Genomic DNA, 14,240 nt, shown 5'->3' on the forward strand with positions numbered 1-14,240 from the left:
TTTGCTAATTCGGGTTTGATCAAACTGATCACTCAATTGCACTGCTGAAAACCCCAGGTACTTAGTCTATTTATATCCTATTATAATTAGACTAAGTCACGAAGCCCAAAACCTAGAGGTGATCAATGGGCGGGCCAGGCGGAGGTCAAAAAAATTTGCCCATTTCTCGGGTCGGGCCAAGCTTCGGGCTGGAAGACGTGTGCCCAAACCCACCCAAACTAGTCGGGCCATACGGGCTTTTCGGGTCAATTTCGAGCCGGGCCAAAAAATCAACTAAAAATGCAAAAAATCCATTTCCCAGACCCGTCCAAACTTTTTTAAAAATCGGACCGGGCTGGAAAATTCTGCCCAAAACCCGCCCAAAATCGGGACGAGTCGGGCCGGGCCAGGCTCAGTGTGATCAGCTCTACCAAAACACTCCTTATTCCTCCATATGGTCGGCCATACTAGGGGATAAGGCCCATCACGAGCCTCGTCCTCTCGTGTTCGATCTAGGCCCTTTGTGTGACCTTATAGGAACCGTCCAAGTGGGCTTTGGCCTATTTTACAAGCCCAAAGATCGTTAGTATCTCTAGCTATGATATAACGACGACCCAAATGAACGAACTTAATTATCTCCATAATTTGATCCAAAGATCGTTAGTAATTGCACATGACGATGACATAAATCCTTCACCTAGATCAAGCATAAGAGGACGAGGCCCATGATGGGCCTTATCACTCTAGGTGGCCGCCCATAAGGGTTGGTTTAGAGGGTTTTGGGCTTCCTAACCTAGTATAATCATTATAGGATTATAAATAAACTAGTTGCCTAGGTTTTTCTATAGAACAGTTTTACTGATAAGTTGAAACCCTAATTAGCAAAGACGAAACCAAGCCTCTCAAACCTCCCTCTCTCTCACGAGTCTCTCCTCCCCTTAGGCGTCGGTTGTGTATGTGCTCGTGGTGGTGGTGTTTGTGTGGTGTCTGGTTGGCCAAGGAAGATGGTGATCGCGGTTTCCCCTTTTACTCAACCAATCTAGCATTGGTGGACGCATGATCAAATCCTGTGGACTAAGTAGAGGAGTCATGCTTGACACTCTATTCTCTTCCTAATTGTCAATCGAATTGCTACGTGGAACTCACGCTTCAAAGGTAGAATTATGTGATTCTTGTGTGTTATGCATGTGATCCTGATTTTGGTGCGTATGAATATGATTTATGAAACTCTGTTTATAGTACCTACAGGTCCTACTGTAAGTAGCAGTTCAGTTAGGGAAGTTAGGAGTCCCTCATAGTTAAAGTTTATAGACATAGAATCCGCACACAACATACTAATAACACCCACATGGCCACATCTACCAGACCAGCTTGGGTTGCCAGCAGAATCACCTTTGGGAGACATTTATTTTACTCTTTCACTCTTTGGAGTTTTAGTAAAAAAGAGGAATTTACTCCCGAGTAAAATTGAACTCTGTTCTGAAAATGAAGCAAGTTTAAACGGTGATACTGAGCTACACCTTGAAAAATGAAAATGGTGGATTTCCGATTATGCAGGCGGTTTGAGGGGGCGGTGATCCTCCTCAACATCATTTGCTGCTTCTTTTTCAACGGCGGCGCCGCCAATACCGACCCTCATTCTCCCGTAACTCGAATTGCTTTCGGATCATGCTCCAATCAAACCAATCCTCAGGTTTCTTTCTCTTTTTCTTTCCTTTTATAGATTAGTAGTACCAATTACTAGTAATAATTTAGTATGGAATGCAGATTATATGGAATGCAATCAATGATTTCAATCCCCAGTTATTCATTTGGCTTGGTGATAATATTTATGGTGATAATAAACGCCCTTTTCGATTATTTGGTAAGCAACGCACTTTTGGGCCTTGGAAAAATCTTCCCAGATTTTATCCTTCTTCTCAACTTGAAATGCAATCTAAGTTTAACTTGGCTAAGACCCATCCTGCCTACTCTCGTCTTCGTAACCGTTCTAAGGTATGTATACTCTTCCCTTTGTCCCCACTTTATTAATATGTACTACTTGCTTATACTATTTTGTGATGTTCGGAAATATAGTAATTCTGTGTATATGGTAGGTTATTGGAACATGGGATGATCATGATTATGGATTGAATGATGCTGGTAAAGAGTTCACTGGCAAGGACATCAATCAGAAGCTGCTGCTTGATTTTTTGGATGAGCCTGTTGATAGTCCCAGGTGAATTTGTGTTTACAATTACATCATACATGTGTTTAATTGTTTTTGTGGGTTTTGATTTGGTGCATAATCTTTGTCACATTGTTTGCTAAATTGAACGAATTCATGGATTTTGACTCTCTTTTACTACGATATCTGCATGTTCTGTGACTCTCTTTTACTACCAAAACATATCATTTGATTCCGGACCTTATATTGAGTTGTAAACTTATAATCTTATACAATTATGGTTGTTGCATCGTTTGTTTACTAACAGGAGAAAGCAAGCTGGTGTTTATACGTCATACACATATGGCCCTATTGGTAAGCAAATTAAGGTATGCCTTGTTTTCCCCCTAGAAGTTATCATAATGTAGTCTTTAAGCCAATAGACAGTGGTATTTGCATTGCAACCGTAATAAAATTCTAGTTCTCCTCTCCATCAATGATTATTTACCTTAACAGGAGTTGTCAACTTACCCCCCGCTTTCTTTGGCCACTTGGAAGCATTCCATTTTTATTTCTTTATGTGACCTTCTTTCTCAAGTTTTTCTTTTGCTTATGAAATTGAGTTGGAGTTATGAAAGATGCTGTAAATCTAGTAATCGACAGCCTATGTGAATTCCTTTGACTTGTAAATCTCCTTATCATGCTCACAAGAGATGTATAATTGTATACATATATGGACCATGGTCCTTATCATGATCATGCACTTTAACCTTTGGAAGTTTTCTAATATGCTTCAACATTAAGTCCAAACAATTTGCCACATGAATTTTAATAAAGACGTGGTCTTTGAGCCTATAGTGATTTTCGTAGAAATGTATTAAAATAGGACATTAATTAATCAAATAATGAAATTTATTGTAAAAAGTAAGAATTATATATCCTACCTGCCTTAACAAGATTAGATGCATGTCTTTAACGTCACCATTTGAATTAACTTTAGCATTTGAACTTCGTCAACCATGTCATTAAGGTTTGGAACAAAAAAGGTTGCCTACTTTTCTTATGCTCCTCCATTTTCTTATGTGTGTCTTTTACTAAATGAATTTTTTAAATAACTAAATGAAAGGTATACCTTTCATGAAGATCTAACTTTTAGGTCACTTCATCAACTTTTTTAACAACCTGTAAGGGACTGTCATTTAATAACTTAAAATCAGGGACTGTTGCCCTGCCTTATTGCTAATTTTCTTCAATTTTGGGCATAAGTTTCAGTGCTACTTTTTCCTTAATGTTGAACTCAAAGTGCACTTGCCTTGATGGTGTGGCGCCTCCTCTAATTGTCTCACGTTTCTTCCTTAGTTGCATATGACTCATCGCAAAGTGACGTGTGGTAGCCAACATCCTTACCTTGGCTGATATAACAATCACTATGATTTCCTAAGGCAGATCAAGACCAAAATACTTCAAGAAAAACTTTGCTACGAATGCTACCTCTGCTGCTGAACACGTATCATAGGCCCTGAAATAAATATATCATACGTTGAAATTCAATCAATCACCATCACTACTAAACACTGCCCATTCATATTAGAAAATCCAGGAATAAAATCCGTTAAGTGACACCCATGGCTTCTCTGAAACAGATTACAGCTGGAGTAGACCAACCTCTTTCAGATGCTCATCTTTATTTAACCGATACCCATGACAAGATTTCACCTATGCATCCATTTTCACCTACCCCCTGGAATTTCGGCATGCTCTTTCCTGACCAGTATGCCATTGGCACTTCTATTGTCACATCCTTGTTCATCTCAACGTCATCCTCAAAATAGTTAGTGAGAGACATCCATTTCCTTCCCACCTGCTCACCTGGGTAGTATACTAATATGTAACAGAGGCTAAATTTCTAAATCTGTATAAGGGTTGCTAATTTGCTATCTACTATTTTCAAATTTCTCATGATTTGGTGCAATTTACTTTGGCTTTGTTTCTTTTCAATCCTGTCCACTATTATGCAGTTTTCACTTTTATATTTTTCAGGTCATTCTTCTTGACACTAGATACTTTAGAGATCCTATATCAAGTGGTGGAAGTGTTTTGGGAAGCTCACAATGGGAATGGTTGGAGAAACAACTTCATGGTCCACCAACAGCCATTACTATTATTGGCTCTTCTGTACAGGTATTGTAGAAATTTATAGACCTCTGTTAGTTTTTTTTTTCAGTTTTTTTTTTAAGAAAGATAGACGGTGTATTAATTAATGGACAAAGCGTCCGAGAGTACATAAGAAGACACTTCCGACGGACAATGGTTCATCCATAATTGTTCTACACCAAAGGGCCTAAGCCTAGCTATGTGATGAGCAACTAAATTGCCATCCCTCAACATATGAGAGTATGAGACCAAGCTATAAAATCAAAAAAACACTCATGGACAGAATATCCTCAAGCACGGAGTCTAAATCAGAGAAATAAACAGCAGCCTTTGATAAGCGGGTAACAAGTCCTAGGCAGTCAGTTTCCAGAATAACATTCTTGCAGCCAATCCTCTTCATATGTTGGTACTTTATAAAGGGACTAAATGTTTGCAAATTATGAACGAGCATACCTATATCATATGATTTCTGATCTAATTAAGGTTTTTAATGGCATATGAGGAATCTCCATGTGCTTATGTAGTCTGTAACACCTTTATCGAGTTATGCAAAAGTGTGTATGCTCTACATTACAACTACTAAGTACAAATCCCACTAGGGCTAGCCGGCTAGGAGCCTAGGAGGGTCTGAGAAGGTGAAGATGTACAGAGCCTTGGCAATGAGTACTGTTACTGCCTTACTGGTGAAAAGGTTAAATCTGTCAGAGCCGCGCAAAGCAGACTAACTACCAAGTACCAATTGCCTTTTATTTGTGTGTGTGTGTGTTGGGGGGGGGGGGGGGGAGGGGGGAGGTGTTAAATAAATTCTATATCTAGTATTTTATAAACACAAACCAGTAGTGCCACATGTCCCCATTCCCTCAAACCTTTCAATTAATATCTTTTTAATTATTGATTAGTAAAAATCATAGCTGGTCCCTGTATATCCCCTAAATTTATACTTTTACGAGTACGTTTTTATGTGACTTAAATTCCTCTTGAATCTTAAAAATAGTTATGTTCCTCCCGCATATGTTTCAAATTTTCCATAAGAAATGCAAACAGTTAAAACCTTTTTTTCAATTATTTTAATTGTATTAAAAGGCTAGTTAGTAACTATATGTCTAAGGAAGCTAACAGTCATGCTAGTAAGTCACATAGTAGTATTAATGCCAGTGTATAAAATAAAGTGTGCCGAGGCATTGAGGTGCTAGGCGAATGGGATACAATGGTTTTTTGAAATTTGCAAACCGTATTCAAAGAGGTGCACTTGAGGCCGTGAGACGCACACAACTTAAAATATTTCTTAAAAATATTCTGATATTTATTGAGGGTGCCATAGTGTTCCCTCATTGCCATAGTGTTCCCTTGGGCTTTAAATAAAGAAGTCACTCACTAAAAGAACTTAGACTAGGGTGCCTAACTTTACCACTCAAAGAGTCAAAGGAGTTACAAAAACAAAAATTTAGGATGGGGATGGGGAAGGGGAAAAGGAGATATGCAACTTCTGTACAAACCTAGACTAGTGATAGATGCTAGCCTTTAGGATGATCTCTCAGTAATGCAACGTGTGTTAATTGAATTATAATTGTACTTTTTATATATAATATTTATTTGTATATTTATATTTTTTAAGTTTGAAATTTGACTTCTTTATGGTGTCTGTGATACTGGGTAATATGGATATTGATATATTTACTGTTAATTTGATTCTGATTTTCCATTTAGGTCTTATCAAATCATTCAGCTGTTACAAGTCCTTTCTTTTCTGTCGAGGGTTGGGGACGTTTTCCTCAAGAGAGGAAACGGCTCTTTCAGTTGATAAATGATAGTAAGGTGAGATTTTCCTTATCTATCCAAATGATCAAATAATGAACTAATGATTTAGTGCAAAGTATTGTTCTTGTTACTATTACTAGAAATTTATTGGCATTTTTCCAGCAATCAGTTGGAAATGAGTTTAAATTGCTAATGTGCTTCTTGTTTCCATAACCTGTGTGCCTGTCCCTTTTTCTGTTGTAAAGAGGGATGGTGTTTTATTCATCAGTGGAGATGTCCATTTTGCGGAAATTACACGATATGACTGTGCTACTGGATATCCATTGTATGACATTACTTCTAGTGGGCTGACACAATCTATTGAGGGGGTAGTCCCACCATCACTGCGTTTCTTAGTGAGACTGATGGCGTGGTGCTTACCAACTACTGGAAGAGTTATGGAGCAAAATTGCAGATACAAATCATGTGTTTATGGTAAACCTTTCTCGCCTTTATTAATGCATCAGCTTGTAAATTCATAATATTAGGCTTCCTAGGTGGATGATGGACAATTAACTCATCAGAATGTTTACAGGGCAACCTAATTTCGGTGTCATTGAGATACAATGGAGATCTGATCCAGTGATTATAAAAGTTGAAGTTAGAGATATTAATGGGTCACCGGTAATTAGTAAGAAGATCCCGTTATCTGATATTCAAGATGGAAACATAGAACTAGCTGCCTCTGACAATAAAGCCTCGAGGAAGAAATATTGCTCTCTTGAAGTTGATCTGCCATGGATTGTCCGATACCGCTTGGCCATTTTTGTATTCAGTGCTTTATCTGGTACGTTGGCATTTTTTTTAAGTCACTGAAATTTCAATTATGGGATGGTCTTGCCTTTCACATTTTCTTTTTTTGTTTTTCTTCTTTTTTTTTTCCTTAATTTGTTCTGCTATGGAGTAAGATTTTAAAAATCCCCACTGTGAAGGTTTAGAGCACTTCAGCTTCAGCTAAACTAAATTTTAATATATTTGTAATTCACTGGCAACTCTCCAGTTTAAGGTGGAACACACTGGATATCAGGTTTAGATGTGCTTAATTGTTTAACTGCAAGGTCACAAAGACTGTCACTTTGGAATTGATCCGTTTAAAGGTATATTGCTCAGGGTGATGACTCATGATTCTCTCCTTCATGCTGAGTTGAAGCATTTATCTTTTTTTTTTTTTTTTTTTTTTTTTTTTTTAAACTGTGTGAGATTTTGTTTTTCCCTTATTTGGTGTTTTTTGGGATGGGGATGGGGAGATACAGAGCATGCTTAATCAAAATTGCGTAATGAGATCCCAAATGTCTGGTGGGGTGACAAAGGTAAAGATGTGTGTATGTTTGGGGGGGGGGGGGGGGGGGGGGGGGGGGTGAGGGTTGTTTATTCTGATTTATGTTGCTCAATTCAAAATTATATATTGGTTTTATTCTCAGCTGCTCAAGTTTTCCCTTCAATGCTGCAGTTTGCCTTCTTGCAATTTTTGGACTGGCTTTTTCAGCAATAATTCTCAGCAGCAGATGGCTTCGTAAATGCAAGCATGATTGACCATGTTTCAGCTGGTGACACATTGATGGATATTATTTACGTGCAATGTATGGGTCACCTGGATGATTTAGCAATCATTTCTGGAATTCTGTCTGCTCTGCTCTTTCTACTCACTTCTCAGGTTTGTTGCTAGGTCAAATGTCTCAATTATTACCCTGGGAGCCTGGAGGTGGACAGGTTCCAATTAATGGGGTGTAAAGTGGTTTTTAATTTTCAATGGCGGGTAGTCAGCTAGTCGCTTTTATCTTTATTTATTTCGGTATCATTCTATGGAGTGAGGCTTCTGTCTACTCCACTGAGATAAAGGATCCCCTCGTTCAAGTTGTATCCGGCTGGTCTGCTAGGGGATGGAGCAGTTAGCAAATGCATATTGCTTATGAAATTCTTCAATGTACAATGAATATCCTTGACTCCATGTTTAACATGATGAGCAGTTTGATATGATGTGGATTTAACAGTCTGACTCTCAAGTTAATTTTGCTACAAAATTTTCTGTAGCAGATGCGCAGTATGATAAGCCTAGATAAGGCATAGCATTCTAGTACTATACTCTTTATAGTCTTAAGTACATATTGTACGAAAAATGGTTGTTTATTACAACCCTCCTGTAATCTCATATTGTACGAAAAATGGTTGTTTAATACAACCCTCCTGTAATCTTTGATGATGTAATCTAACCTTAATAATTATCTATGGAGGCTGCATAGTCGTCAGCTGTGATGGTGCCAATTATGTTCATTGTATGCATCAATTTTATTTAGGCAGGACTAAAAGTTCTGGTGAACTCTTAATTTCACTCTCTTTTTTGTATACCCCCAGAGAAGGTGAAATGAGGAAGTAGGCCAACGATATAATACGAAATTCGAGCTATGAACTCTACCGGAGTATGTAATTAGGGGGAGAGTAATTGACTAGTTTGCTATATAATTCCTACATTGCTGTCCAAATAACGTTTTTTTTTTTTTTAAATTGTGTTAGCAAGTTGTCCAGAGATTTCAATTGCAATTGACATGATTTTGGAACCCCATGTTGTGCACATTATGATCATTTTGACATTAGTTAATAGGAGACTATTATACTTTTTGGGGAGTTTTTTTTCAAGAGATCTAGAGAACCACATAGCAAAATAATACTCCTTACTTCCTTAGTTTTAGGCTTTTAGCTAATGATTTTTTTTTTTTTTTTTTTTTTTTTTTTTTATAAATATAAAAATAATTTGAGAGGTTTAGTACAGTAGAACAAAAAATAAAAATGAGCCGTTGATGCATCACTATTCACTAGACCTGGCAAACGGGTCATTCCGGGTCAGGTCAAATTCGGGTCAGGAAATGTTCGGGGCGGGTTTGGGTCGGGTCGGGTCATTTCGGGTTTCGGGTCAAGTTCGGGTCAATAAATTATCGGATCGGGTCGGGTTTCAGGTCAATACTTCGGGTCAACTTTGGGTCGGGTCGAGTTCGGGTCGGGTCAGTTTTTGAGTCCATATATTGGGTCAAGTTCGGGTCGGGTCATTTCGGGTCAATAATTTGAGTCAAGCAATTAAGCTGAAATTATTAGATTTGTAATTTTTATACGGATTAATTATTAGTTTTGTTTTTTTTAATAGGAAATATAGTTGTTTGTGTTAATATCATTGTTATTGTTGTCATAATAATTATAATAATAATAATAATAATAATAATAATAATAATAATAATAATAATAATAATAATAATATATCAAAAATAGAAAAAATCATACAACCTACAAACAATTAGTGGGTCGATAATTTGATTCGGTTATCAGGTCGATTATGGTCAGGTCATTTCGGGTATCGGGTCAAATTCGGGTTGGGTCACTTTAGGTCGGGTTATTTCGGGTATCGGGTCAACTTTGGGTCGGGTCATTTCGGGTCGGGTTATTTCGGGTAACGTGTCAATTTCGGGTCGGGTCAATTTGGGTATCGGGTCAACATTGGGTCGGGTATGATCGGGTCGGGTCAACTTCGGGTTTCGGGTCAGGGTCGGGTCAACTCCACATCGGGTCGGGTATGGGTCGGGTCGGGTTAATTCGGGTTTCGGGTCAATTTCGGGTCATTATTTTTGGGTCAATTTCGGGTCATGGGTCGGGTCAGGGTCAGGATTGCCAGGTCTACTATTCACTAGGACAAAATTTAGTTTTTTTGTCTTTGCCTTGTACAAAAATAAAATAAAAAACAGTGTACCTTTTGCTTTATTACATCTTTTACCTAAATTAATAGTCATAATAATGTTACCTGAGTATAAATGACGGTTTGATAAGATGTTTGGAAAATCAATAAGATAAATGGGAAAATGAAATGACATTAAAGCTTTTTTTTTTTTTATATTTATTCCATAAGGGCAGTAAAGGTATAGGGGATTATATTAATGCTGTAAAAATAAATAAATAAATGGGAAAACTATGTAATTATTAATCCTTTTATAGGGGGATTGATAATACGGACTAATAATAATTAGGGTGTTGTAAATTTAAGTGGTTGCATTGATTCTTGAAATACGATCCCCTGAAGTAGAAAAACTATAAAAATAAATACTCCGTAATCAACAACTGTGTAAGAATATAATTTTAGTACTCATAACAAATATCAACCAACATAAGGAACACATAATTAGGGCCTGTTCTCATATGTTTATTTTCATTTCAGTTCAGTTTCCAATTTCCTTCTCTTATAAAATATTCATTTTAGTGCAGTTTAGCTGATTTCAGTTTATTAGAACAGACCCTTAGTTATATACTTTAAATATGGCTTAAGACTAAATTATTGTTAGAAAATAATATTGTATGGTTAGGTAGGTGAACCATGCATGTAATTTATATTTTTAGACAATAGTATGGTTCTTACAAGATTTTGAACCCGGGCACAACCTCAAGTTTAAACTTCAATCTCTTGCCATTAAGCTATCACTCATATTACATGTCATTCAATAAATATTAAATATTAATAAAGATTTTTATCATGAAAATAATGCTGCGCAGTTTTTTTAGGGTATCGCCCGTGCCTAACACTAGTATAGTAATTCTATCACGGACTCACGGTGCAAACCCCTTTATAAACAATTGACATCCCTCTTTCTTCATCACCTCTCATTAATTAATTATTAGCCTCATTCACCTTCAACCCTTCACTAATCCTTTGCTCATTAATTAATGTCAAGCACTCAAGCAGTCAAGCCCCATCATGACATGCATTTTAATTTGCTCATTAACGTGCATTTTACATTTACAATGAGAGTGGCATAGTGCAATTCATTTAATGGATTATTGCTATTATCTCCAAAAACATTAGTTTAAATGAAATCAGACCATATATGATCATTATTGGATCAAATGAAAGGTTATATTAGGTGGTGGTGTTATATTAATTATAAATATAAATAAACGGTCATAGTAATATTAGATGGTTGTTCAAAAATTGAGCACTGGATCAATTCCGTATGAAACATTAGATATCAATTTAAAATTTTAGAAAAATACAGTTTAATAATCCCAACTTTACTCAATTTACTTTGAATAATCCCAACTTTTGATTATTCTGTACTAATCCCAACTTTTACCTCTATTTTTTTTTTCTATCAATCCCAAACCGGTCAACAAAAGTCAATCACCTATTATTGTAGGTAATTCGCCACGTGTCAAGTTGTAAATGGTCCATTTTTTTTAAATCAGTAAAAAAAAAAAAGAAAACAAAACCAGCCACCACCAGCCCACAACCACTGGCGGTGGCCATCCCCTTCCCCAGCCCAACCAAACCACCACGTCCGATCCCAAACCTCAGCCTCCACAACCTCCCCTGAAACCGCCCCACCCCCGCAAAACCGGCCTTCCTCCCACCGACCCCCTACCCCGTAAAACAGCTATAGCCAAAACCCATAGCCCCAAAACCACCACCCATAACCCTGAAACCACCACCCGGCCCATAACCCCGAAACCACCCATAACCAAAGCCCCGTCCCTAAAATTGTCTTCCTCCTCTGTCCCCGCCCCTAAAACCACCTGAAACACCATCCCCTGCCCACACCGAACCACCCCCTCCCCAATCCTTGCTGATTTCGACCCCTTTCCCTTACTTCCAGGCCGGAAATCGGCCCCCACCCCCACAAACCGCCACCAATTTTCACGGCACCGCCCTCGCAACCATTCCCCTCCACACACTATTGCCCTAATAGTCGCCCTCCCTTCCCAGACTCCTCAAATAGATCGCCCCTTCCTACCCCCACCCTAAAGACCGGCTTTCCCCAACCTATTTCCCCTCCATTTTGTGGAAATCGATGGTGGGGGAGGTATTTAGCGGTTAGGGGAAGGAAGGCTGGTCGCAAATCAATGGTGAGGGCTGGGGGAGGGGGTTGGTTTGACCTAGGGATGGGGCGAGGTGACTGCGACGGTGGTGGTTGCGGTTGGCTTAGGTTTTAGTTTTTTTTTCTTAATTTATTAAAAATTAAATTTTTTATTTTAATTTTTTGAAGCAATTAACATGTGACACGTGTCAAATAATTTTTTTAAAAAAAAAATTTAACCCCTTCATCAGGTTACCGATTTTTAGAACCGAAGAAAGAAAACGCACCTTAAAGTTGGGATCATTGTAGAATAATCAAAAGTTGGGATTATTTAAAGTAAATTGGACAAAATTGAGATTATTAAAGTGTATTTTTCCTTTAATTTTACGTATGGAGTACCTTTTTTTTTTTTATGGAAGGTACCAAAATTTTTGCTCACCCCTAGCTATAATATATGAAAATGGACCATTTTTCCGAGCATTATGAGGATTTTGACTTTTGACTTTTTCATTTTTTCGTAATATGGTAGTTCATTCATGTACTTTATTTTGTAAAATAAAGTTTAAAGCAAGGAGTAGCACGTACACATACACCAATATTTGTATTATATATAACACCCTTATAATATATTTAAATATATAACATACAATGACTAAAAATTCTTATCAAAAATTACTTTTATTATTTATTAACATTATTATTAATGTAATCCCCTCTTCATCTCCGTCATACCAAATTATTGTAACAATTATTCAATATTGCTTAAACACCATAATTGATTTATCTGATTGTAATTTGTAAAGACAAAATTAAAAAAAAAAAAAAAAAATCACCAAATATATACAAATACAAAATAATTGCACTAGTTCTTAAATAGTTCAAAAAAAGTCGTATAACAAGTATTAAAATGTCCACATATAAAAATACATGTACATATGCGACAATACAAATAATAGTCTATGATAAATTGATATTTTTCTCTCTTTGGCGCTATTTCTTATTGTGAAGGAGAAATTGAAAAGATAGACAATTTTTTCAAAAAAATCTAATATTATATAACTAATATATAAAGCTAAACTTTTAGCCAGACAACGAGATAGCGACACTTGGCGTTCTAATTTTTCACCAAGTGTCACGCCACGTAGGACAGAGTTACATAGAATTCAATTTGTAGGATAAAAAAGTTAATTTAGAATTCTATTTTCAATTAAATTTGGATAGAATTTTAGGATAAAATTGTTAATTTAGAATTTTATAAATTATCATATAAATTTATTAGTATTTTTTTGGAGCAAAGGAATTAGCTCAAAATGCACCACATCCATTATTTATAATATATTCTTATCAATTAAAACAATATACTTTACAATCTAATATAATTTTATTACTATGTGTAGACCTGTCAATCGGGTCGGGTCACAAGTTATTTCGGACGGGGTCATTATTTCAGGTTACGGGTCAAAAAATGTTTTTCACCAATGTTATTATTATTAGTCATTACATGCCTATTATATAGTTTAAATCATCACAAAAACACATCAATTCCTAACTAATTTTGTATCAATGATATGTTTTAAAATTTGGCATATAGATTAAAAATTTATCTTAAAATTCAATAAACAACCCGGGCATCGCACGGGCACAAAACTAGTATATATATAAAGGGGAGTTTTTTCCCGAGTTTTTAGAGAGCCACGTAGGATCTAATTTTCTCAGCGCGCCATGTAGGATTATAAATCTTAGTAGTAGCCAATTAAAGAAGAGATTATTAATCTCTTTTAGATTTAAATAATTTAAATGTCATGTAAGCAAAATTGGCGAATAAGATTTTTAAGTTTAAATTAATTAAATATTATATATTACGGAGTATCTTTTAATATTAGGAATTTTATCTAAATATTTAACAAATTTTAGGCTCATAAATACAAAAAAAAAAACATTATTTAAAAAAATCAAACATTAATAATTAGGGTGTTGTAAATTAAAGTGGTTGCATTGATTCTTGAAATATGATCCCATGGAGTATTATTGATATCCCTCTTTCTTCATCTCCTCTCAATCTCTCATTAATTAATTAATTAATTAATTATTAACCTCATTCACCTTCAATCCCCGAGGAAGTCATGACTCATGACATGACATGCATTTTAATTTGCTCATTAATGTGCATTTTACAATCAAAGTGGCATAGTACGTACTGTATGTATTTTACTCCGTATCACATATTCACTTGTACGCTACAATTTTATTTTTACTACAAATTAGATTAATACTTACGCAAAGGAATTTACACAACTGAATATGTAATCACTTTGGACTTTTAAAATTTTGTTCTAATT

General features: G+C 36.2%; 1 protein-coding gene across 2 annotated transcripts; it reads left to right on the top strand.

The window, feature by feature from the left end:
* Window positions 1–1,469: 1,469 nt before the first annotated feature.
* Window positions 1,470–8,779, top strand: LOC145640738 (Calcineurin-like metallo-phosphoesterase superfamily protein). 2 transcript variants are annotated; one of them, XM_081691966.1, is made up of 9 exons: window positions 1,470–1,672; window positions 1,735–1,974; window positions 2,076–2,197; window positions 2,454–2,514; window positions 4,166–4,306; window positions 5,987–6,094; window positions 6,283–6,511; window positions 6,612–6,863; window positions 7,527–8,779. In XM_081691966.1, exons 1-9 carry the CDS (start codon window positions 1,508–1,510, stop codon window positions 7,607–7,609), a joined length of 1,401 nt encoding a protein of 466 aa, XP_081548092.1. In that variant the 5' UTR covers window positions 1,470–1,507; the 3' UTR covers window positions 7,610–8,779. The 2 variants fall into 2 exon arrangements, with proteins under 2 accessions (XP_081548092.1, XP_081548093.1); XM_081691967.1 differs by having other exon boundaries at window positions 1,747–1,974.
* The last annotated feature ends 5,461 nt before the right edge of the window (window positions 8,780–14,240 follow it).

This window comes from Chenopodium album, chromosome 7, assembly GCF_948465745.1.
Source record: "Chenopodium album chromosome 7, dcCheAlbu1.1, whole genome shotgun sequence".
Classification (NCBI taxonomy): domain Eukaryota; kingdom Viridiplantae; phylum Streptophyta; class Magnoliopsida; order Caryophyllales; family Amaranthaceae; genus Chenopodium; species Chenopodium album.

Coding starts and splice junctions, on each gene's coding strand:
- LOC145640738 (XM_081691966.1), top strand. CDS start 1,508: ATGAAAATGGTGGATTTCCGATTATGCAGGCGGTTTGAGGGGGCGGTG. Junction 2,198..2,453: donor GAGCCTGTTGATAGTCCCAG/GTGAATTTGTGT, acceptor GTTTACTAACAG/GAGAAAGCAAGCTGGTGTTT. Junction 6,864..7,526: donor TGTATTCAGTGCTTTATCTG/GTACGTTGGCAT, acceptor TCAATGCTGCAG/TTTGCCTTCTTGCAATTTTT.